Genomic DNA, 24803 nt, shown 5'->3' with positions numbered 1-24803 from the left:
TATCCTATAACTAAAGAAGAAATACTAGCTTCGGCTAAAACGAGTTAACCGAAATAAAGCGCCCGGGATTGACAATTTATTGTCTGAATATTTTGTTAGAAACCCTCGACTTAATATTACCGCATGTGGAAAAATTATTCAATAAAATATTACAAACGGGTACGATTCCTGAACAATGGGCGAAAGGTATTATTGTGCCAATTTTTAAGAAAGGTCAGACAAATGATCCGAATAATTATAGAGGAAATAACCCTTGTAGCTGTTTCGCAAATTGTTATGTTCTATTATAATAATAGGCTTAAACTATGGTCTGACGAAATGAAAAAATCTCGGATTCACAGTTCGGTTTAGGTCAAACTTTAGTACCACAGACGCAATATTTGTTTTAAACGGAAGTCATCCAACATCACCTAAGGAACAAAATGAGACTATATTGCCTGTTTCTAGATTTGAAGAAAGCAACGATTTTATTGACCGTTCATCACTATACCTGAAACTCATTAAAAATGGTGTAGACGGGGAAAACTGTTTCAAATTATACGTTCGCTATACGCAAATGTTAAATGTTGTGTAAGGCAGTTTAATGGAGTTTGTCAGATTTTTTCACGAATGACATCGGTCTATTTCAAGGAGAAATATGTTCACCGTTTTTTTTTTCCTTGTACATTAATGACTTGAAAACGGAGCTACAATCTAACTTAAATGCGGGAATAAATCTTGATCAATTATCATTAATAATCTAATCCTATTTGCAGACGACGCCGTTATTCTATCGGACAGTATTGAAGGTTTACAATCATCAATAAATAGCCTACAGAGTTACTGCGAAAAAGTGGAACTTAACTGTAAATATCCAAAAAACTAAAAATTAATGGTCTTCAGAAAAGGAGGCATTATAGCTGCAAATGAAAGATGGCATTACGGCAATGAAGAAATAGAGATAGTGAATAGTTTCAAACTATTTAGGTCTAGTGTTTACATCCGGTGGTTCCTTTAGAACAGCAACAATGACGCTAGCGGCAAAAGGACTGAAAGCGGTCGGGTCGTTATTCTCATTGGTAAAAAATATGCAAGTACCAACAAACATCATGTTTAATTTATTTGACTCTTTTGTGAGCTCAATTCTGACATATTCTGGTGAAATATGGGGCCTGTCAAGTGCGGAGTGCCATAGAAGGGTGCATAGAAAATTTATTAAATGGACGCTAGGTGTAAAAATGTCTACTAGTAATGTGCGGGGTTTATGGTGAGTCTGGCCGTTTCCTTTGATAATCGAATCGAAAAGTAAAAGCAGTTAAAAATATTTTATAAAACTGAGCAGTAGAAAAAGTAATTGTATTTTAAATACTTTGCTTGATAGACTGTTAAATTTGACTGAAAATGCTATTTGACAATTGTTATTAAAAGTGAGAGATTTATTAAAATGCAATTGGTTTTGGTGAAATATGGTTTTCCCAGCATCTGTTTGTATAGAAAGATTTACGCCTATTCTGAAACAGAGACTAAGAGACTTTTACATAGCAGAATGGTATATAGATATTAACACGTGTCCTTCGTTATATTTATACAAGGAAAATCAAACAAACTTTGAAATTCCCTCATATCTCATAATATTGAATAACTTGAAATACAGACGAGCAATTGCAAAGATACGTATGGGTTCGCATGATTTAATGATAGAAAAGGCAAGACACTTTGAAAAATGCAGTGCCGAGAGACCAGCGAAAGTGTATGCTATGTGACATGAATGACATTGAAGACGAATTCCACTTCGTTTTAACATGTAAATTATATAGAGACATCAGAAAGAAGTATAATAAGTGACTATTATTGTAATCATGCAAGTGTTTTTACAAGTTTATTGAACTTTTTAAATTCGACCAATAAAAATGTACTTATCAAGCTAGCATTATATATTCTTAAGGCTTTTAGAATCAGACAATCATTTTTTAGAGAGACCAATTAGTGTTCGAACAGTGAATGTGTACTTTTCAATATAATAGTGTCATAAAAGATGACGTATTTACCAAGCTTTCTGTTTTTGTAAAAAATATGTCAATTCTCGCTGTTTATTATTGTGTGTAGCCGTTGTGTTTTGTGTTTTGTGTATAATGTATGTGTTTTTCTATTTCTGTAAATATGATTATAATTATTACGCATGCTACAAATACGTGTCATATTGTATGTAAATGTCGATGAGCTGTTAATGTGCTTAAGACTAATAAAATATATGTTATGTTATATATGTTATGTTATGTTAGTTTCAGTAGCTGAGGAATATATATACACCAGCTGGATTGACCGTGAGAAAGTGTTACCATAGGACTGATGTTAAGATTGGCAACGTTGCAGCCCCATTTCTGGTGGAAAATTTAATGAAAATCATTTGAAGTAGGACCTGGTACAATGCAACACGTCTGAGTTTCGAACATCCGAGTTACATTAATTAATTTATATAAGTGGTATAGCTTTCTCAATAGAAACAAATTCTTGTACAGCAATAAAGAAGGAAAAATAAACTTTTGTTTGATGAAAGATTAGAGCTTCTTAATATTTCAGATCTGAATGATTACATGTATACAGTTTAAATAAGTTTTTAATAGATATAATTTGATCTGGTCAACTTTTGAAGCACACACCAGTATCTTATATCATATGCAAGAAGTATGCAATGTTTCATCATCAATTTTAGAAAAAAGAACAGAACAATTTATGTTTCTTATTCAATTAATTGTATAATATATTTTCTCTATTCTGTACCTCCATTTGTTTACATAATAGTATTAAAAAAAAGAAACTGAAAAGAGAAGTTTATAACATTAAAATATAACAGTCTTTTCATTGATTAAATCACTGAAAGCTAAATATCCATGAGCTGGATTAGAATTTAATAATCACATTTGTCACATTTCTCTTTACTGAAATCATATCCTTATATTTGTTGTTCAATCTTTAGTTAATTCATAATATTTCAATACATGCAAAAATATTAAATCACCATAATTGGTCAAGAAAGCCCACTTTGATTTACACCCTATGACACTGTTCTTTGTTATTGCTCTATGAATTGTTTTTATATCCCAACATGCTACACACACTACACATCTCCTTGTTATATAAAGGAATACCATTAAAATAAAACACAAATACGTATCCCAACTGTAAATCATAGTTCTATAACAGAAGTAAACTTCAGGATTTCTTCAATGATCTTTTAGATTGCCACGTCTCAAACTTAGTGTAGGCTGTGTTAAGAAGGTCCTGCATATGTCCAGTCAACTGAAAATATATTCACATTGGTAAAGTAAGCAAAACAGAAATGCAAAAATATCAATTTTATATCATTTGGGAACCAACAGTGTCGTTGTCATGAGTCCTGACTGTATAATTCAGCAAAAAATCAATACAACTTTAATGAGTCTTGACCAGTGACCTTTAATGGTGACAAAAGGAAAGGGCCTGTCTTATGTTATAGAAGAATATGCTAAAAGGTTACGGAGATATAAAATTGCCTGCCTAAAATATCATGGTGTCCACTTTTTTTGCAGGTATAGTGTCCTAGTATTTGGTATGGAAATCAAAATACCTCTTTGTTTACATTTAGCTACTTTTTAGAAAAATTATTTAACTTTCAAAATTCTAAATCATTTATTAAAACAGTTAAAAACACAAATTTGCACATTCTAACAAAAGTCATATTTATTCCAGAGGCTTAATGTGCCTTTAAGAGAAAGTTTACTTACATCCATACTATAATGGTTGGCTTGTAGTTTATCTTTGAGAGGATTTAACTTTGACATGTTAAATCTTTCTAATGTAGATTTCATTTTAACAACCTGCAAATAGTAAAAGAACAAGAAAAAATATTACAAATATGAAAAAGTATTGTTGTTGTTGTTGTTTTGTTTTTCTTTTAAATAATGAAATATATTGTGCTCATAGCTTTGTATACGTTACTTCAGATATTTAGTAAAATTATGCCACACACAAAATAAAAAACTTTTAACAAAACTCAACCGATTTATCAATTAAAATTCTTTTTTCAAACATGGCATAACTCAAGTCACTTTACTGAAAGATGTTCTTGCTTAACTGAACCATTTACTAATCACTTTTCAAATTATTTACTGCTGTGTAGCTGTAGCTCTGAGGTCATCTAAAGATGCTAACATTTGTATAAATTTTCAAAGCTGATATCAAATTCTACAAAACCATCATAGTTACATAAATTTAGTTGAAATGTAAACTTGTTATACATATTGTCATAGTAGTTAGTCTCTGTTGATGAAACTTTTTATACATATTCTTCGGTTTTTTTTTCTGTTGTTGTTGTTGTTGATTTTTTTAGGATCTAAAAGACTGATAAGATAATGAGACATATCAGTCATCAAATGTCCCAACAAAATTAAACAAAAAACTATGCTATTCTCCAGTTTTTTTATTAAACAAGAAATTTACACTTATTTCACAGTGACCTTGACCAAGGACTTCAAAACCAATAGGGATCATCTACTGACTGTGGAAAATGGCCTAACCAAGTTTCAAAAATTTAAACTGATTACGTCTCAAATTATTGATTTAACAAAGATTTTACACAAGTGTAACTGAGGTCATGACACTGGCTGGCTAAATGACCTCTTTATAAAAAGGTCATTTATTATATTCGTTAGAATAACTTCTCACTTCCCCTCGGACACAAACAGCCCTTGTCAGGGCTAACCTTTCATATTGTCACAGGTTACTGTACATTTAGGTTCTCATTGACTGCCGTACAGTGACCTACTTTCGGCTAAAAATTAATTTCTTTGGCTAATACTCCGTGGAAATTGCATGGAGGTAAATTATCACCACTTTTGTGCTTCAAAATTAACTCTTTAAGGGCATGACTGGTGACATGTCCGGGGTCCGTAATCGACAGCGAAAGCTGCATTTTGTGCCCTTGCGGGCAGATGGACCCTCATTAAACATAGACTATAGATAGATAGATAGATTCGTTAGAATAAAAATCAATAAGTGAAATTCTTACCTTTTCTTCTAAAAATTTGGATGAGACAGGAAAACATGACCAGAAATGCCGCAGAAGTTCACATAATGCATTGTAATTCTGTTTTAATTCATTTTGCATATCTTCAGGTACCATTTCTGAAAGTAGGATTGTCTCATTATTATATATCTATATCACAGAATGTAGATCAAAAGAAGTAAAATTATTATTATAAAGCATCAATTTCATACATACATGCACATTCATTAAAAACTTCCCTTTGTCTCATTTCAGTTTAAAGTCCAGATAGGGCCACTGTCCTATTATTAATATGCTAAAAAGTAAGCATTCTTATATACAAATGTACATGCAAAAGAATTTTACCTATAAGAATAAATTTATTTCCAGGTGTTAACACTACAAGACTACAAATTAGATACTACTAGTTTAATGCCTAAATACATAATATTAAGAGTATCAGATAAAGTTTAAACAAACTTGCTTCATCTATTTATTAACCAGTAATACTGGAATAAAACGAACCAGTTGATTCAATCAATGTCTTACCATTTCCTTCAAAATTAATGAACACTTTTCGTAAGGATTAGCTCATATAAGCTAGCAAATGGCTACTACACATAAATCCCTGAAGACACAAGGATTTGAACTAAAATCAGTACATCAGCTATTCCATATAACAGATCAAATTTCATAAAAGATAAAATGATTAAAAGAGTGACATATAAACAAACGTACGATTTAACTGTTGTTGAGTAGTTCCCTGCATTAAAGCGCCACCTGGTGACAACTCTCCTAAAATACTGACTGCTGTAGTACCATGCATTACCTGAAAATGTATATTCATTTCATTTACTGAATTAATTATGTAAATATTTGTTACACAATCTTTAATAATTGTAGCAAAAACCATTTCCGATACAGCTAGTGAAAAGCTAAACAAGAGTGTTTAACATTAATGAAGAGAATTTTCATTTTTGTTTTGTTTTTTCGGCCTGGTTTCTACACCGATTTTAACACATGTTTTTGTCATCTCTGTGGTTGTTTCACCTTGCCAACTTTCCTAGATAAGTAACTAGTAATTACCAAATTCTACACAAGTGTCCGATAACTAAACCAACATGATTTCAATTCTGAGAGACAAAAGACCATTAGACTAAATCTCCAGGATAAATTGTCATGAAGAAATTATGCATCACCTAAGGATCAAACTAACAACCACTGGATTACTAATTTGATGCTCTCCCTACTGAGCTAGGAGGGCACACATGAAAGCAAGTCTTCATAAGGTAATTATTCAAATTCTAATATAACGGACAGGTAAATTAACAAGCTATTATATGACTGTTAAGATTTACACAAATTTCATCCAGTCAAAATCGTTTACCTATTACATCCTGTTTGCAATCGATACGTATAATATTAAGGTTATAATGCAGCAGTCTAGCTTAAGTTGACACAGGATCAAATAAAACAAGAGCCCGGTTTGAGCCGGGTGATGCTCCCCGAATAGGTTTTGGACACAGGAAAGTATACCTCTTGTAGTTTCAGAGTTATGTTCCTGGAAAAAGTTCAAAGTGCAATAATTCCAAAATTAGGAAAGGCAGAGTTACTGTTCTTTGCACTGCACATCTATCAACTTAAACAAAAGTTTCTTGTTTGATTTCTCTTAACTGGGTTTCCGAGTTAATGTTCAGATAGTAAAAATAAACAAAGGGCAATATTTCCAGAATTAGGCAGGCAAAGTTATGATTCTTGTGCACTGCAATCTACCCATTGAGAATAGGGTAGTCTACCTACAAAGTTTCATGTAATATCTCTTATAGTTTTTACAGCTTGCTCCAGTACAAGATTTTTCCTAAAAAAGGAGGAGATAATTCCAAATGAGGCATTACAGAGTTATGTTTTTTTTTTGCCACTGCACTTCGTACTCAATGAGATTATCTACCTACAATGTTTCATCTTGATATCCTCTATATTTTAGAGTTATGTCGGACAAAGTTCAGTGTTAAAATTAACAAAGGGGCAATAACTCCAAAATTAGGACAAAAGAGTAATTGTTCTTATGCAGCACATTCTACCTATTGAGAATCTACTTCACGTACAAAGTTTTCATGATGATAAATCTCTAATAGTTTTTAGAGTTATGCCCGTCGGACAAGGATTTTTCTATAGGGAGATAATCAAAAATGAGGTTAACAGAGTTATCGGTTCTTTTGGCACTGCAACTTCCCTGCTTAATGAGATCTATCTACCTAGCAATGGTTTCATCTTGATATCTCTTTATAAAGTTTTAGAGTTAGTTCCGGCAAAGTTCAAAGTGTTGAATCCTTATTAACAGAAGGGAAATAACTCCAAACATTAGGACAAAAAGATTATTGTTTTTCTTATGCACTGCACATCTACCCATTGAGATCTATTCAACCTACAAAAGTTTCTGTTGATTATCTCTATAGTTTAGAGTTAATCCGGACAAGATTTTTTCTTTGTAAGGGGAGATAATTCCAAAAAACGGGGCAAAATAGAAGTTATGGTTGTTTGACAACTGCACTCCCCTCAAATGCCATCTTACCACTGTATGAAGTTTTAACAAATTATCTCTAAGGGTTTTCAAGTTATGCTCCGGACAAGAAAACGGACGGACGGACAGACGGACAAGGCGCCGACTATATGCTCCCCCGAAATTTTTCGGGGAGCATAAAAAATGCAGCATCTTTTTATCTATTGCTTTTGGCATAAGTAAAATTGTTTTCCATCTGGTATAAAACTTTTCAGATGAAAGCAAATCAATACAAGAACTCATTCCTAAGAAAGTAAAGTATATAAAGGTTTCCCTTAAGTACTGATCTTACATGACTGAGATCTGGATACCACACATCTATCTCTGCTGATACAGTGTTAGTTGCTGAGATTAAATCCTCGCTTGAGGCGTATCGTGATGAGGTCACAGGTGTCGGCCCATGCAGGTAACGCTCCATCCGTGACAGACGCAGGTTCACATTATTCTTGCTCTGTTTCTCTTCAAGGTCATCAAAGTGAAGTTTCTCACGTATTCTAGCCTATATAAGAAGAGAATATATTCCTCAACTGACAATGATTTTTTCTCAATTCTTAATGAAACAGAAATATTGAGAAGCCTATATTGCATCCACAATATTTACGAATTTGTGATAACAAAATTGATATCAAAGTCATGAAAACTTACAGTGGCAAAATCTAAAGCAAGGAAATTCCATTACATATATTTTTCAGGGTAAAGATTACAAGAACGTTATATCATCTGGCATTTTATGCATTTAAAAACTGCTTAACCATTGTTTTCCAACACAATGACTCAAAATTGATCATTTACAGCAATGTTTGGCTGGGAGGAGGTAGTAACAAACTTATAAATATATACCCTTTTCTTTGGTGGTTCATGGTTATGTTCTTTACTGCTTTCACCATTAACTCTTGAATCTGTCCCATTTGTGTGATTACCATTTGTTAAACTAGAATTTCCTAAAATTAACAACATATAATTATACATTCTAATTTTAAATGTGTAAATGAAGTTCTATTTTGCTGTCCCAATCAACAGATTTTTTTTTTTTTTTTTTTTTTTTGTCACACCAACCCTGTCAAGGTCATATAGCTAGTTTCCAGCTTGACCGATAAAGTAAGACTTTAAGGGACACACTGTGCAATATATCAGACATGAGTGGGCAACTGGAGTAGAACCACAGACTTTCCGTAAGCTAGCTGGATAGCTTCCTTGCATGAAAGAATTAAAAGTCTCTGGCAGGGTTCAAATCCACAATGGTGAAATGAAGATGTTCTAAATACACAAGCAACAAGTGATCAAAAAGGTTATAATATTTCCTTACATGTTTATTTCTTTGTGATTTTATGTATCTAACTAAAGTAGTTTTTCATTCACAAATTTAATAGTGTAGGAAATGAACCAGTAAATGCTTACTTGGGAGTCAACTAGTTTATGTCTGGGAAAAGTAACTTTTATAAACCACAATGTTGCTAAGGTTTCGCAGAATATGAAATGAAATTTCATTTTAACCCAAATGGTCGGATAATCAAGAAATCCAAGATGCAAGTTGCCTTTCCATTCTGATGAGACAATTTATTATGCAAGAGATAAAAACAAAATATTTCTAACAAAACAGATAAACATTATCATTACAAATTTATGATAAAACAATGTGAATGGTACCTGAGTTAGCTTGGCTACCAGCTTGTTCACAAGCTTTTAACACCATGGTAGAGTGATGGTTAAACCTTCTTATCATGGTGAGGTTAGCAGGATTTATTGTTCCTCGTTTATCATCACCTGTCCCACCATACCCCTGATATATACAAATATATCAAAATAACAAGTGCTATGTTCAAATGAATTCCATGCCCTTTACATTTAACCCTGCAACCTCTAAGTGGGTATGGCTGACAGAGCTTTTCAAAGGGGATGTTCCAATGAAGTTTGGCGGCTGTAGGTTGACAGTATTTCAATGCTATGGTCAAGTTTAAAGTTTTAAAACTACAAAAATCAAGACAGACAGACTAAAATCAATATGCTTTCAAGATCTACTTTTTCAGGGGCATTAAAATATGAACATATACTGAAATTTTACTTCCTTTAGCAGCAGTATGTTGATGGCACATGTATATGTTCAAGCAACTTACTAACTTACCTCATCTAAATTGCCATCTTTATGGGATGTGAGATCTAATAAAGGGTCAGTATTTTTTCTCTCAACTTCAATCTTTATCTCTGGGAAAAAAAAACACTCATGAAATACCGATAAAGAAAATACATTGAACTGTTTTATAGAGGTTTACCAACACTTTTAAATACATCAGTTAGCTGAAAAATATCATTAGGTACTAAATGTTTTTCACCTTTACACTGTTTAATATTTTAAATGGACTTTCATATTTCAATATTGACAAAACTTTTTTTATCATTTTTAGGAAAAAATGTCAAAATATGTACTGGCTGAATACAGACCAAAGCAGAACCTGTTGTGCCAGCTGATTTTTGTCTGCATTGGTTGCATGGATAAAATATGTTGCCGCTTACAGCCATAAGGTTTAATATCTTTTGTAACTGTAATATACATCATTCATGCCTGCGGAATTTACTACATTTTAAATTATATTAAATTTAAAGATTTGGAAAGGGGACCAACACTACAAAACACAAGGTCGGTTAATATACATATATGTATTTTTTATAACTACCGGTTTCAGGTAAGATATACCTACCCTTCATCAGGTGTAAATTGACTACATTTTATATTGTAAGATAAAACAGAACTATAAAACAAACCTTCCTCGTCTTTCTTGGCACAGTCGGAGAAGAGATCTTTGGTACCTAAAGCCATACGGTCTCTGTGGAAATAATGTGACTGAAAGAATCGCGTCCAGAACTCACTCTCTGTCATCTCATGAGGTACATACTCCGCATGTTTCTTCTTAACTGTAATAAATATTGTATTTTACATGTATAATACTGCACATTCCAAAATTAAATGTCAATGTTCATTGGATCATTTTGACATATATAAGAATATAAACTGCATCAACATGTTTTATAAGTTATCTTCAATCTTATTTAAAGAAATGACTGTGCAGTACATGTACCTGTATTATTAATTTGTGATAAAACTTGTGACAGGTTATATGGCGGTGTATAAATGGTTGTTTGCTATCTATACCTTGATTTGCAGCTTGGGGTTTTATTATACAATCTTTGGTTTAAACATATTTTATTCATCACATAAGAACATATTTACAATGGATTAAACTGGAAGCAATCTTGAAGTCTTTTCCTGTATATTAATGACTAGTGAACCATTGGATATGATTTGATATTCACGGGTAGACAGCATATTGAGTGACTTTCTTTAGCGTATCAACATTTGAATCAAACAGTGTACATGTATAATGAATTGATATTGTTAATACAAAGTACTTATTATCATTTACTACTAGTAATATTTACCCATGGGATATGTTCTAAAAATAGATTCTATGATGTCTGCTGTAAGATTATATTTCAAACCATTGCAACCATCTGTCTCTGGTTTTATATCAGCCTGTAATATATAAAATACTTTGTTAAGAATAAAAAATACCTTAACATAGTGTAACAAACTTGTTACTATAAACTGTAATTAATGGCACTCAATTAAAACTGATTATGGTGTCATGCAGTGATAACAAGCCCACTGCACACATGCTTTTAAGCCATTACTGCCAGGTTTTAAGTCACATAGTAAGCTTTTAGACTACCTTATATCCTGGTTTATATGTCTACTTCCTACTGATCCATTAATTTGTGATGAAAATATATGTGACCACAATAGGCAATAAAAGGCCCTAAGCTTGACAGATCAACTTTACCTCTTAAAAATTACAGTGGTAGTAACTGTCAACTCCTCAGTAAGCCAAGCCAGCATACAACTCTTTACAGCCTGACTGAGCCTACAACAATTAGCTCCTCATCCCCTTATATTGTGGAATTGAACACCCCTCCGACTAACAAATCAACAATTTCATAATCAAAAATGGTGAAGTCCATTCTACCAGATTCATTGGGGAAAGATTATATTATGATTATATATCCTTATTGTTATAATTTACTTACCAAAAATGCTGCAGAAACACCTGTTGTTTGTTTTTGTTCAATCTTTTCTTTACTTTGATATTTCTAAAAATTAACAAAATCAAGTTTTAATGACATATATAATTAATTCAATAATGCCATTCTAATACATTCATTACACATTATGTAACCAAAAGTCTTTTATCCTTATGATCTTTACAGCTGGAATGACAAAATAATGCACATGATATGATAGTAAAGTACCTAGTAAATTTGGTACATTGTATTTCTGGGTTTATTTCATCTTCGTCACACTCTTTGCTTTATCACAGTACTGTAAATTTTTGGTATGTCACATACAAAAATATGGAATGCAATTCTGCAGCTCCCCTGATGTATACACATATCTCTTCCCACTTATATTATATTATTAGTGACATAAGAATGTTTATTCTAATTATGGCTTACACATAAAATACCGAACCACAATATCCACTTTGGCAACCCTTTATTAACATATTTATCTTACAGGGCCATTTATTTTCATCCACAGAGAATGGTGTGTACATAGTTATTTACTCACTCTTAACTGTCAGAACACATTAACACTGTGCTTCATGCCTTATGTGTATACTAAATGCAATTTTAATAGTTAATCTATTTAAGTACATTAAAGGGAAATCTATTTTTAGCCTTAATAACCTTGACACAAACAACTTGATAAAAGGTCCATAATAAGTACCAACACAGACAGTTAGTGTGACAGAAGGCTAAAGGGAAAAAGTATCTAACAAATATACCCTTCAATGAAATATTTAGGGGAACATAATAAAATATGAAAACTTTTGAAAAGAAAGGAAGTATGACTCACAGGGCCCTGAGTTGACCAGAATTCCTCTGCTGTTATAACTTGACTCACTACAAGGTCTTTATACAACTGAAATAGCTCAGGATTTTCTTGAAGAAGTCTGAAAATAAATTTTTTTATAATGTATAATAAAACACTAGAAACATGGCAATGCCACGAAACCAGGTTTTCAATTATCACCATTGTAGATATATATGTTGTAGATGAAATACAAACACAAGCAACAAACAATGTAACTATGTGCAATGTAAATCATGAATAATGTAGGAGGAATTGCGCAAAGAAGAAATTGTTCACTATATATTCTGTATAAGGAAATAAAACAAAGGACTATAATTAGGTCAAAAATTATCCAATCACAAAACCCAACAATATGCGCCAGGGCACTTGATGACAAAGCTTCTGTGAAAGTTTGGTCAAAATCTGTTGAGAAATGTAGGAGGAGTTGAGCACAGAAGAAATTGTTCACTTTATATTCTATATAAGAAAAAAAACCAAAGGGCCATAATTAGGTCAAATATTATCCAATCACAAAACCCTGACAATATGCCTCAGGGCACTTGATAACACAGCTTCTGTGAAAGTTTGGTCAAAATCCGTTGAGAAATGTAGGAGGAATTGCGGACAGAAGAAATTGTTCACTATATATTCTATATAAGGAAAAAAACCAAAGGGCCATAATAAGCTAAAATATTATACAATCACAAAACCCAGACAATATGCTTCAGGGCACTTGATGACAAAGCTTCTGTGAAAGTTTGGTCAAAATCCTTTGAGAAATGTAGGCGGAGTTGCGCACAGAATTGTTGACTATATATTCTATACAAGAGGGCCATGATGGCCCTGAAGTCGCTCACCTGTATATAGGCCCCCCGGAGCAGGGCCAGTTTAAACCCCAGGGCTTTTATTTGAACAAACTTGGTAGACACCCATTAGAAGATGTTTCATGCTAAACATCTAAGGTCTAGCTCGTTGGGTTTTTTAAAAGAAGATTTTTTAAGTTTTTTCTTTACACATATATTTAAAAACAATGACACCCCTGGGGCGGGGCCAGTTTTGACCCAGGGCTTTTATTTGAACAATCTTTGTAGACACTTACTAGAAGATGTTTCATGCTTAATATCTACACTCTAGCTATTCGGGTTTTTTTGAAGAAGATTTTTAAGTTTTTGCTATACACATATAAGGAAAATCAATGTCCCCTGGGGCGGGGCCAATTTTGACCCCAGGGCTCTTATTTGAACAAACTTGGTAGACATCCATTAGAACATGTTTCATGCTAAATATCGTAGCTCTAGCTCTTTGGGTTCTTTAAAAGAAGATTTCTAAATTTTTACTATATTCATATAGGGAAAAATTAATGACCCCCTGGGGCGGGGCCAATTTTGACCCCAGGGCTCTTATTTAAACAAACTTTGTAGACATCCATTAGAACATATTTCATGCTAAATATCTTAGCTCTAGCTCTTTGGGTTCTTTAAAAGAAGATTTTTAAGTTTTTACTATATACATAAAGGAAAATTCAATGACCCCCTGGACCGGGGCCAATTTTGACCCCAGGGCTTTTATTTGAACAAACTTGGTAGACACTCATAAGAAGATGTTTCATGCTTAATATCTTAGCTCTAGCTCTTTAGGTTCTTTAAAAGAAGATTTTTTAAGTTTTACTAAATACATATAGGGAAAATCAATGACCCCCTGGGGCGGGGCCAATTTTGACCCCAGGGCTTTTATTTGAACAAACTTGGTAGACACTCACTAGAAGATGTTTCATGCCAAATATCTAAGCTCTTGCTCTTTGGGTTTTTTAGAAGAATATATTTAAAGTTTTTTCTTTTGGTTGCCATGGCAACCAGAGTTCTGCATGGAATTAAATTCTTTGAACAATTTTCAAAGGTGACCACCAAAGGAACATTCCTGTGAAGTTTGGATGAAATTGGCTTAGTGGTTTATGAGGAGATGTCATTTAAAGTAAAAGTTTACGGACGCCGGACGGACGCCGGACGGACGGACGCCGGACGAAAAGCGATCACAAAAGCTCACCTTGTCACAAAGTGACAGGTGAGCTAATAAGGGAAAAAAACAAAGGGCCATAATTAGGTCAAATTTTATCCATTCACATAACCCAGACAATATGCTCCAGGGCACTTGATGACAAAGCTTCTGTGAAAGTTTGGTCAAAATCCGTTGAGAAATGTAGGAGGAGTTGTGCACAGAAGAAATTGTGCACTATATATTCTATATAAGGAAAAAAAACAAAGGGACATAATTAGGTCATATATTATCCAATCACAAAACCCCGACAATATGCGCCAGGGCACTTGATGACAAAGGTTCTGTGAAAGTTTGGTCAAAATCCGTTGAGAAATGTAGGAGGAGTTGTGCACAGAAGAAATTGTTTACGCTCGCCCGCTCGTCCATCCGCCCGCCGACATACCTCAATCTAATAACCAGTTTTTTCCTTCGGAAAACCTGATTAATAAAGAAATACATCATAAAATATGAAAAATGGACTTTTTTTGCAATGAATCTTAATACTTTGTAATGTGTCACTAGTTGAAGGAATAAAAAGTTTGATAATCAAATTATAAAAACTAATCTTGAATACATTCAAATTGTGTTTGAGGCATGAATATAAAGGCATATATTCTGGGACAGGGGTGTAGGGATGGGGTAAATTAATTAATTCATGGTTGATATTTTTCTCAACTGTTTTTAATTAGCAAGAAAAAATACCTATAAAATTATTTTGGTAACACTTTAAATATTGTTTAAATACGTAATGAATTTAGATATGCATGTACACTGTACACAGTACTAATCACCAAACTTTGTCATAAATAATTAAGAATAAAGTGGAAATTTTAGCTCCACAAAGAAGATGTCTAATGTAACTTTTATCATTTACAAAATAAATTACTTCGCTTTTCATATTCATGAACTTATCTCAGCTTTATTAAAAAATTATAAAATTCAGTTACAATGTATATGTATATACATATACATGTATCAACTATCTTATATAACTATATTTTATATAACTATATCATTTACAAAATAAATTACTTATCTTTCCATTTTCATGAACTTATCTCAGTTTTATTAAAAAATTATAAAATTCATTTACAATGTATATGTACATATGTACTAAACAAGAAATAAACTTCATATCACATACCTATTCTTTTCCTCTAACTCACTACTTAATTTTCGTCTGAACTTTGGTAACAACTGTTGAAGAAGCTCTTTTACACTTTCCCGGTCAGCCATCTGTGCCGCTCTCCCAGCTGGATTGTTAAACTGGAATGTGTTTGCACCTCCATCGTGCATTACAAGCTGTAACTGTACTCTCTCTTTAGTGTCTGCTGATATCTTTTGGGCTATTAGGTATATAAAATATCAAATTAGTTAAAAAAAATAGGAAAATATTACATTATCAGCACTTATTCTGGCAATTTATGTAAACAAACTTGCTCTGATTAAATCCTTGAAAAAAGTTCACATCAATGTGATAAAAGACAAGAACATAGTATTACACATTTCACCACAAATTTTACATAAATGTTTCTTTATGTATATTAATGTTAATGATAATATAGTGTTAATAATTCCAATTCCTAGGATTACATGTACTTTTTTGATAAAGAACTTGAACAGTGTCACAGAAATACATGTAAACTCATTTTTTTATCTAAAAGTTATTGAAATGGCAAGATATTCATAATGCAGTGGAAGTGGTTATACAAGGCCGGCCTTACTTACATTTGATATCTGCATAAGCATGACTGTATGAGAAACTGTTTTTACTGGGCTGCATCCATGCCAATCTTTCTCCCATCATATACAATACACCATCCACTTTCTTATTCTTCACACTGTTCACTATCAACAAAACTTCCTCCGACTGCCTAGACATCACTCTGAATTAAAGATGATTCCTGAAATGTCAAGTTAGCTATGCAAAAGTTAAGTTACCTATGCAAAAGTGAAGTAAGCTATGCAAAAAAAGTAAAATTAGCTATGCAAAATTCAAGTGAAAATAGCAATTCAACAGTCAAGTTACTTTCACTGTTAACAATGTCAATAAAACAATTAGAATTTAGCAGAACAAAAGTAAAACTATTCATGTTAGCAAAACAAATATCAAGTTAGCAACACATATGTCAAAATAGCAATGCCAGAGTTGAAATTGAAATTTGAATACAAATGTCAATTTAGCAGTGCAAAGTTAAAAATATCAAGTTAGCAACAAAATGTCAAGTAAGCAACACAAATGACAAATTAGGAAAACAATTATCAAATTTTCAAAATAGCAATGCTTAGTTAACAATGTCAAGTAGGCAACATAAACGTCAAGCCAACAATGTCTAGTTTCTGTTTGTAAAAAATGTCAAATCAGCAAAGGGATGTTAATATTAGATTATTACCGTTATAATGTCAAGTCAGCAACACAAATGTCAAAATAGCAAAAACATATCATGAACATGTAAGCAATACAAATGTCAAGTTATTGTATGGCAATATTGACCTGAGACATTTAAATATTCAATGATCTTTTGTTGGTAATTATCAGATTCTGAAGCATAACAGTGCATGCATGCTTAGAAACTAATAGTGTAACACTTGCCTTACTAAGTTACTAGCCTCAATGACAAAGTGTTAGACTTTCAGGTTTCATTATAAGGTTTTAGATTTTAATCATGATGAAAGATTTTTTTCATATTTTCTATTACATTTTGTGAAACAATTTAAATTAATTAAATTCAAACATTTCGGACAAAACTATCCGAAAAATATGTAAATATAAGTGACATCTATTTTAGAAATATCATGAATATTCGTTTCAATACGACTGGTATTTCAATGGCGGGTTAAAAAAGGGTATGGATTCTTACCTTGACTCTAGATTTATTGTGATAGAACTGCTAGAAATACAAAACAATTAAGTTTATCCAATTTTCGTGCACTTTCAGCGACGGTGTCGCTATACTTTATGGATCTGACAAATAGTCCTATATATTTTCCTTAGACGTTCCATTGAAATATATTGATTCGCTACATTTTACCAAAATAAATAAATTGAAATATATTAATATATCAAACTTTAAAAGATTTGTTTTCTATTCAAATTTATTGTCGAATAATGTGATCGTGCCAGCGTGTAAATTGCACGGAACACAGAGCCAAAATTGGCAAAATATATTTTCGGTTTGCGTTTCAATCGTACACAACGCAATTATGACAAGAATAAGCCGTACAAGAGATTTATTTCTCTTCTTTATGGCAGTCATTTACCTTGCTGCATTTTGTTCCTTATATGTACAAATTCCTGGTATGTTTCATTGTAATACATTTTCGCGACGTCCTTAAATGTGATTATTGTCAAACTTGCCGAAATAAACATTTAATAACTAATGCCGTTATTTTAAATCGTTATTTTTTGGTCATTTGAAATTATATTCACTGGTGTAGCGCGGAAATTTGTTTTGAATAGGTTGAAAATCAAATGTTAAGCATAAAGTAGAGGACAACAAAAGCTTGTAAAATAAACGCAAAAGCCAAATGTCATGTGGTTTATTTGCTTACAATACATGTATCTTATGCACCTTATACAATGAAGACAGAACTTTTACTCCAGCATAAGCAATGGCAGACAACGGCCCAGCCCAAACATTTCAGTGTTTCTTCCAGAGCGCGTTTTTGACGCATTTTTTACTGCCTTGACGCAATAAGATTTGTGAGTTTCCAGTGACGCAGTTATTTATTCTCCATTAATTTACAGCAAATCCCAAATAATGACAATTTTAATCCGTTGCAAACTATTTAACAAATTAAAACAGTGTTCGAAGTTAGCAGTAGTCCGATAGCCCCTGACTACTAAATTTCGGGCTACCAAATTTTCACAGTAACAAGCCCGACCAGGTTACTGTATTTTCAGAGGCAACTGTTTAGAACAAATTAATTGTGCTAGTGAAATGTCTTTTGGGCTAGTGAATATTCCAATCTGGTAGTCCTACCAGCCTAGTCGATTCAAATCCTAATTTCTTACACTGTTAAAATACAAATATTGCACTGCTTTGATTTTAAGACTTAATACCCTTCAATTTAATTGTCAGTTAATCAGACAAAAATTCCCTTTCATGCATCCAAGAGGACAATATAATTATATCCATTTATTGTCCACTTTTCTATCAATTAATTATCCAATTTTCAAAACAAACTTGTATATACTACACAACTCTCTTTCAATTGTTACACATTTTACCTGCTAGTGACATAGCTATTCGACCAAATATAGAAAGGATGATGCAACTGTGTAAATAACTGCCTTTCTGATTAAGATTTTAAGTTGTCAGTACATATTAAGCTGCATGAATTACAGTAGCTAACTGGGGGTAATTACATTCATTAAAGAATTTTTTTCTTCTGTTTATAGAGATTCTTCAAATTATTTTTATGCAACATTTTCTTTTCTATTCATCTATTATTTTTCAATGGCTGAATGAATTATAGGAAAGAGGCTAATAAATTACACAGACACTTGGGGTTTGGAGCTCAAAACGCCTTTAAAATCCAAATAAAATGCATATTTGTCAATCCCAGGACATGTACTGATCATATATATCAAAAAATCTTAATATATGCCGTTTTGAAAAAAAATCATATTTCAACAACTATAATAAAACACAAGATAAAAATGTTCGCCGGAAAAAATCCGCACCCCTACCGTCATAATCACCATGTATTTTAATCCATTTCCAATATTTTCACATAATCCTTTGGTCCATCACATAAGATATAATTCTTCACGATGATGGTCAATTTTAAACTTCAACGGTAATATTAACAACGCAACAGCCGAAATAAACATCAATATTATCGCCGTTTTTTTTTCAACGACAAAATGTTTCGATAAATTCAATGGACCAGACGGCTATGAACGAAGCTATCCGATTATGTGGCCCCAGCTTTGCCGTGTGCAAAATGCGCAGCGCTTTTAAGTTTGGGAACCACATAATCGGATAGCTTCGTTCATAGCCGTCTGGTCCATTGAATTTATCGAAACATTTTGTCGTTGAAAAAAAACAGCGATAATATTGATGTTTATTTCGGCTGTTGCGTTGTTTATATTACCGTTGAAGTTTAAAATTGACCATCACCGTGAAGAATTATATCTTCTGTGTCGATGGACCAAAGGATTATGTGAAAATATTGGAAATGGATTAAAATACATGGTGATTATGACGGTAGGGGTGCGGATTTTTTCCGGCGAACATTTTTATCTTGTGTATTATTATAGATGTTGAAATATGATTTTTTTTCAAAACGGCTTATATTAAGTTTTTTTGATATATATGATCAGTACATGTGCTGGGATTGACAAATATGCATTTTATTTGGATTTTAAAGGCGTTTTGAGCTCCAAACCCCAAGTGTATTATTATAGATGTTGAAATATGATTTTTTTTTCAAAACGGCTTATATTAAGTTTTTTTGATATATATGATCAGTACATGTGCTGGGATTGACAAATATGCATTTTATTTGGATTTTAAAGGCGTTTTGAGCTCCAAACCCCAAGTGTCTGTGATAAATTAGTGGTTCCAGTTCTTTTATGTACTTCTTGGCTAATAAAATATATGGTTTGGCATGACCCTCAAAAATTTCAAGTGACCCCTAAAATCTGATACAGGGGGTCAAAAATGACCCTCGAAAAATTGGAGCTGGAAGAAACACTGACACTTTACTGTTGAATTACCAAAAAACAGAGAATGTCATATTTTGTCTAGAACAAATTTTTCTTTCTAGCGTTCAGGCTCAATCTCCATTTTATATATCTTTATATATTAGACTGAATAAATCTGCTGTATAGACAAAAAAATTTATGAGTGACCCTTCAAATTTACTCGCCCTTTATAAAATGTACTTGCCCTGCATTTTGATGGGCAAAAATTTGTAAAAATCAAACATAAGACTCAAATTTATTATTTACTGGTCTATATCGGTATAATTGGCTTTATTCAATTACATATACTGCTAAGTAATGTTGATAATACTTTTCATTCTTTTAATTAATGTGTAATCTTCAACATAATCTGAATTCTTATTTCATTTAAACTTTAGCACACTCAGCTAAAATATCAACCTCCTGGCTAAGTATAAAACATTACCAAACGCATGTATAAAACATTGTCGAATGCTGCTGTTGTTATGGAATGGATTCATCATAATTATGTGTTCGGTAAAGTTTAATACCTAGTCATAAGCATGATAAAGTCAATTTTCGGTTTTCATTTGACAGTATTTTGATTGAAATGGCGTCTGCAGTTTGATTTTTTTACCAAAAAACTTCATTTACATTAAATATTTAGAGAAACATCATTTGGATCAGGAGAATGTTACTCTCCCAAAATGAACTGCTCGGGGCCAGTGGATTTGTTGAGGCCTGTATTTTCTGTTTTCATTTTATAATTTAATGTGTGTATTAAAAAGGAAAGTGAAATCATTTACTAGTAATATATATCCCATGTCAGAAATTACAGCTTTTGGAAAGAGATTTTCTTAATATTATTCTGATGAACAATTTCATTTTGTACACATTTTATTTTCATTTTAGGTCTGTATGGTGAAAATGGAATCTTGCCAGCAAAATCAGTAATTGGTAAAGGTAAGAATTTTTTAATCTAGTCTACAGAGATTTTCACCTTATTATACAGAGGCCTCTTCCCAATGTAAATTGGCTCCAAAAATCCTACTTGCACAAGCTTCTTCCCAAATTAGCAATAATTCCTTTCAAAATCAAGAGACTATGGCCTTTTCCCAATAAAGTGAGAACAAATATTACACCATTAGAGTTTTGTCAGAATGTTTATACCATTTTAGTTTTATTTTATGGTACAGTAAAAAAGTTCCTGCACTGGGTTGATGTCTTAAAAAAATGACTGTGGAACTTGACATTGTTCTTATCAACAATGACAAAAGATGTTCCAAAGTGCCCCATGCAGCCTACCATGCATGTGTAACAATAAGCTTCATGAAATTATATTTGTTTCAATAGTTCAAAATGTTTACAGCATTAAAAGCGTAACACTTAATCTTACATTTTATCAAATTTTGTACCGTAATACTATTATAGTGGAACTATTGCCTCAGTCCAGGAACTTTTTTACTATACCTCGTATTTATTTAAATATTTCTCTTAAAGTTTGTTATACATATTTTACCTTTGTAACTATGTTCATTATTAGTATATGGCTTATATCAAACAGATACATGTATTCTACTATCAGTATTTCTGTCTACAGAAGCAGACAGTTGGGATGACTTGCTTGACTCGCAGCCCACTTTGCTGAAGCTCACACCAAAGCTTGGCCTCAGTGTTCAGCAAGGGATGGATTTACTATGTATGGCAGGCATGGTGGTATCTTTCCTTTGTGTTGTGTGCAAAACTATGAGAGATACTGTCTCATTTATTCTGCTTTGGATGCTTTACTTTTCGCTTTACCAGGTAATGTGATGTAAATGATTTTTTTTTGTTTCATGACATTTGCTCCAGGTGAGGTGGGGGCGTCCGTGGCCGAGTGGTTATGGTCGTTGACTTCAAACCACTTGCCCCTCACTGCTGTGGGTTCGAATTCCTACAGGGACTTTGGATTCTTTCATGTGAGGAAGCTATCCAGCTAGCTTACGGAACATCGGTGGTTCTACTCAGGTGCCCGTTCGTGCCTGAAATAATGCAAGAAAGGGCACCTGAGGTCTTCCTCCACCAGTAAAGCTGGAACGTCGCGATATGACCTATACTGTGTCGATGTGATGTAAACCAAAAACAAACAAAATAAACCAGGTGAGGTAGTTTCAGAACATGTATGGTTTCATACTAAGGTTACTGGTAGCAGAAATATACATTTTAATTATTTTGACTAGGTTTTATGTTAAAATGCTTTCCTTACTTCTGGTATGTGAAAGCCAACAAGTCATTGAGCTGAGTCAGGCAGCAAGCAAATAGTTGCACTTAGACTAAAGTCTTACTGGCCAACATAACTGTCAAATAAAATAAAGTACCAGTTATTAGTGTATATAGATATCTTTGATCTCTACTTTTACTTATACGTTTAATCTTATTTAGGTTTCAATATAGAAATCATTTGAAATTACTTGCATATTCATCTTGTTGTTCTTTTCAGCTTAATAAACAATAAGATATTGTTTTTATTCACATAAATATAACTTTTCTTTCAGGTTGGACAGACATTTCTTTGGTTCCAGTGGTAGGTTTAATTAAACAATTAATCGTAATTTACATGTAGAATAAAATTTAATCAGTTTAATTTCATGTTATTATCATGATGCTAAGTTTTTTATTTGAAAAAATTAAAGTGACCAAATGTCAACCAATTTTGCTTAAGAAAATTAATAAAAAGCATGTCTTTAAAACATGTTTGGTTGAATGTGCTTTTTTTTTCTTTCTTGTTTTTACTTTGAATTTAACTCATTGTTTGGTCATATCTTGGCAGTGGCTCCACTTAACTGACCAGTAATTACCAGTTTCTCAATTTTCACTGCAAGTGACTTTGTGCTAATCTCACATGATTTCTGAATCAGCATTGACAATGTAACAGTCAATTTGGTGCTAAGGATAGCCTGTTTTCATGTAAGATTGATAATTTTTGGGAAATTTAAGTTTGTTTGTTGTTGTATTTGTAGGGATATTTTACTGTTGGAGGCGGGTTTTCTGACTATACTAGTGGCACCATTTAATCTACAGATACCTGTAAAGAAGTTCAGACTGTCATTTTACCACCAGCATGATAGTATCACACTATGGTTGGTCCGGTGGTTGCTGTTTCGACTGATGTTCTCGTCTGGTGTCGTAAAGCTCACCAGTAAATGCCCAACATGGTGGGGTCTAACTGGTATGATTGTCATATATCTTTATACACTTTTTTGTTTAAATACGTCTTGATGGAAAAGTAATATTTTAGCTTAGCTTTTGTCATTAGCATATAGCCAGCCAACATTGTAGAACCTAATCAAACTATATGGATGTGCAGGCCGGGCTTGCTCTATGCTGGTTGAAAAAAGTTTTTGTTCCAGCAGGTTAACCATTAACCCGCTGAACTTTTTGGAACTGTCCATTATCAGTTATGGGGATATCAAGATGAAAATTTCAAAAGTTCCATTTAAATTTTTTTATACTATGACAATCTTCAAAATGTAGCTTTTACAGATTATAGGAATATGACTCCTCTCAAAAATATTTCACAAACTCGTATTTAAGCATTAAGCATTATGGTTTTAATTTAGCATGATATTTTTGTTTATTTTTTCAGCATTAAACTGGCACTTTGAATCTCAGGTAATTAGTCAAATAATACTTTCTTCATATTTTAGTAGGACTGTGTTTGTTAGTACAAAATATGTAATGTTAACATACATTGTCATAGAAAATTTTTGTATACACCACCAATTCCAATATTAATTTTATACTGACATTACAAGTCATCTTAGTTTTGTAAAGAGTATACATTATAATTGTATATAATAGCATGCCAGTCTGTCTCTATAAAATCTCATGTAATGTTAACAAGCCAATTTCTTTTAAACTGGTGAGCTGCTGTTTTCATATCTTATTGAATTAATCAAATTATTATTTCTTATGAAAGCATTTTCCACATAATAAAATTTGAAGCAGATTAATTATGGTTTTTCATGTGGTAATGTGGTAACTGCATTTGAGGCCTTCAACACTAGAATCACTAACTTCAAATCACTTACCCCTTACCTCTGTTGCTTTGAATTATGTAAGAAACTGAAGTTTTTCATATGACAAAGTTATCTCATTAGCTAATGGAGTCAGTGGTTCTTCTCACATGTCTGATTATGCCTGAAATAACATACCAAAGGGCACCCAAGGTCTTTATCACCTATAAAGACTGTAAAGTTGCCATATGACCTTGACAGTTTCAGTTAAGTTATAACCCCATCAAAACAATAAAACTGAAGTAAATGCATGTACACATGAGGATACAATAGTCTCCCACCAAGATCACCAATTTTTTTGCTTTTTTTCAGTGTATTCCTACTCCATTGGCATGGTGGTGGCACCATTTACCACACTGGTTCCTACAGCTGAGTGTAGTAATGACCTATGTTATAGAAATAGCTATACCATTCCTGTTCTTTGCTCCAGTACGGTCACTACGTCTGTTCTCCTTCTGGTGTCAGGTAAGTCTTAGTGTAAATATTGTATTTGTCCCATATCAAGGTTATATGAGCCGTGTCATGACAAAACCAACACAATGCGTTTGCGACCAGCATGGATCCAGACCAGCCTG

General features: G+C 32.7%; 2 protein-coding genes across 3 annotated transcripts in view; one reads left to right on the top strand and one right to left on the bottom strand.

Moving 5' to 3' along the window:
* Positions 1-2801: 2801 nt before the first annotated feature.
* Positions 2802-17503, bottom strand: LOC132760337 (general transcription factor IIH subunit 1-like). Of its 2 annotated transcripts, none has more exons than XM_060752303.1 (15): positions 17364-17503; positions 16231-16406; positions 15647-15848; positions 12472-12568; positions 11643-11705; positions 10998-11091; positions 10323-10472; positions 9685-9764; positions 9210-9342; positions 8403-8503; positions 7855-8061; positions 5741-5831; positions 5027-5142; positions 3744-3836; positions 2802-3279 (listed from the first exon to the last, which is right to left on the bottom strand). In XM_060752303.1, the coding sequence occupies exons 2-15, from the start codon at positions 16382-16384 to the stop codon at positions 3193-3195; spliced, it is 1668 nt and encodes a 555-aa protein (XP_060608286.1). In that variant the 5' UTR covers positions 16385-16406; positions 17364-17503; the 3' UTR covers positions 2802-3192. The 2 variants fall into 2 exon arrangements, with proteins under 2 accessions (XP_060608286.1, XP_060608287.1); XM_060752304.1 differs by having other exon boundaries at positions 16231-16388; positions 17364-17494.
* Positions 17504-17603: 100 nt separating this feature from the next.
* LOC132760336 (lipase maturation factor 2-like) overlaps positions 17604-24803 on the top strand; it is a 46472-nt gene continuing 39272 nt past the window's right edge. The window contains exons 1-7 of the mRNA XM_060752301.1: positions 17604-17800; positions 21086-21136; positions 21774-21976; positions 22708-22736; positions 23173-23381; positions 23799-23824; positions 24541-24693. Of these exons, the coding sequence (XP_060608284.1) occupies positions 17707-17800; positions 21086-21136; positions 21774-21976; positions 22708-22736; positions 23173-23381; positions 23799-23824; positions 24541-24693 (765 nt within the window). The 5' untranslated portion in view covers positions 17604-17706. The remainder of the gene's footprint in view (positions 17801-21085; positions 21137-21773; positions 21977-22707; positions 22737-23172; positions 23382-23798; positions 23825-24540; positions 24694-24803) is intronic.

This window comes from Ruditapes philippinarum, unplaced genomic scaffold (genome assembly GCF_026571515.1).
Source record: "Ruditapes philippinarum isolate M1 unplaced genomic scaffold, ASM2657151v2 ctg32_1_1_1_1, whole genome shotgun sequence".
Lineage (NCBI taxonomy): Eukaryota > Metazoa > Mollusca > Bivalvia > Venerida > Veneridae > Ruditapes > Ruditapes philippinarum.
This window is presented reverse-complemented; position numbering and strand designations above follow the sequence as displayed.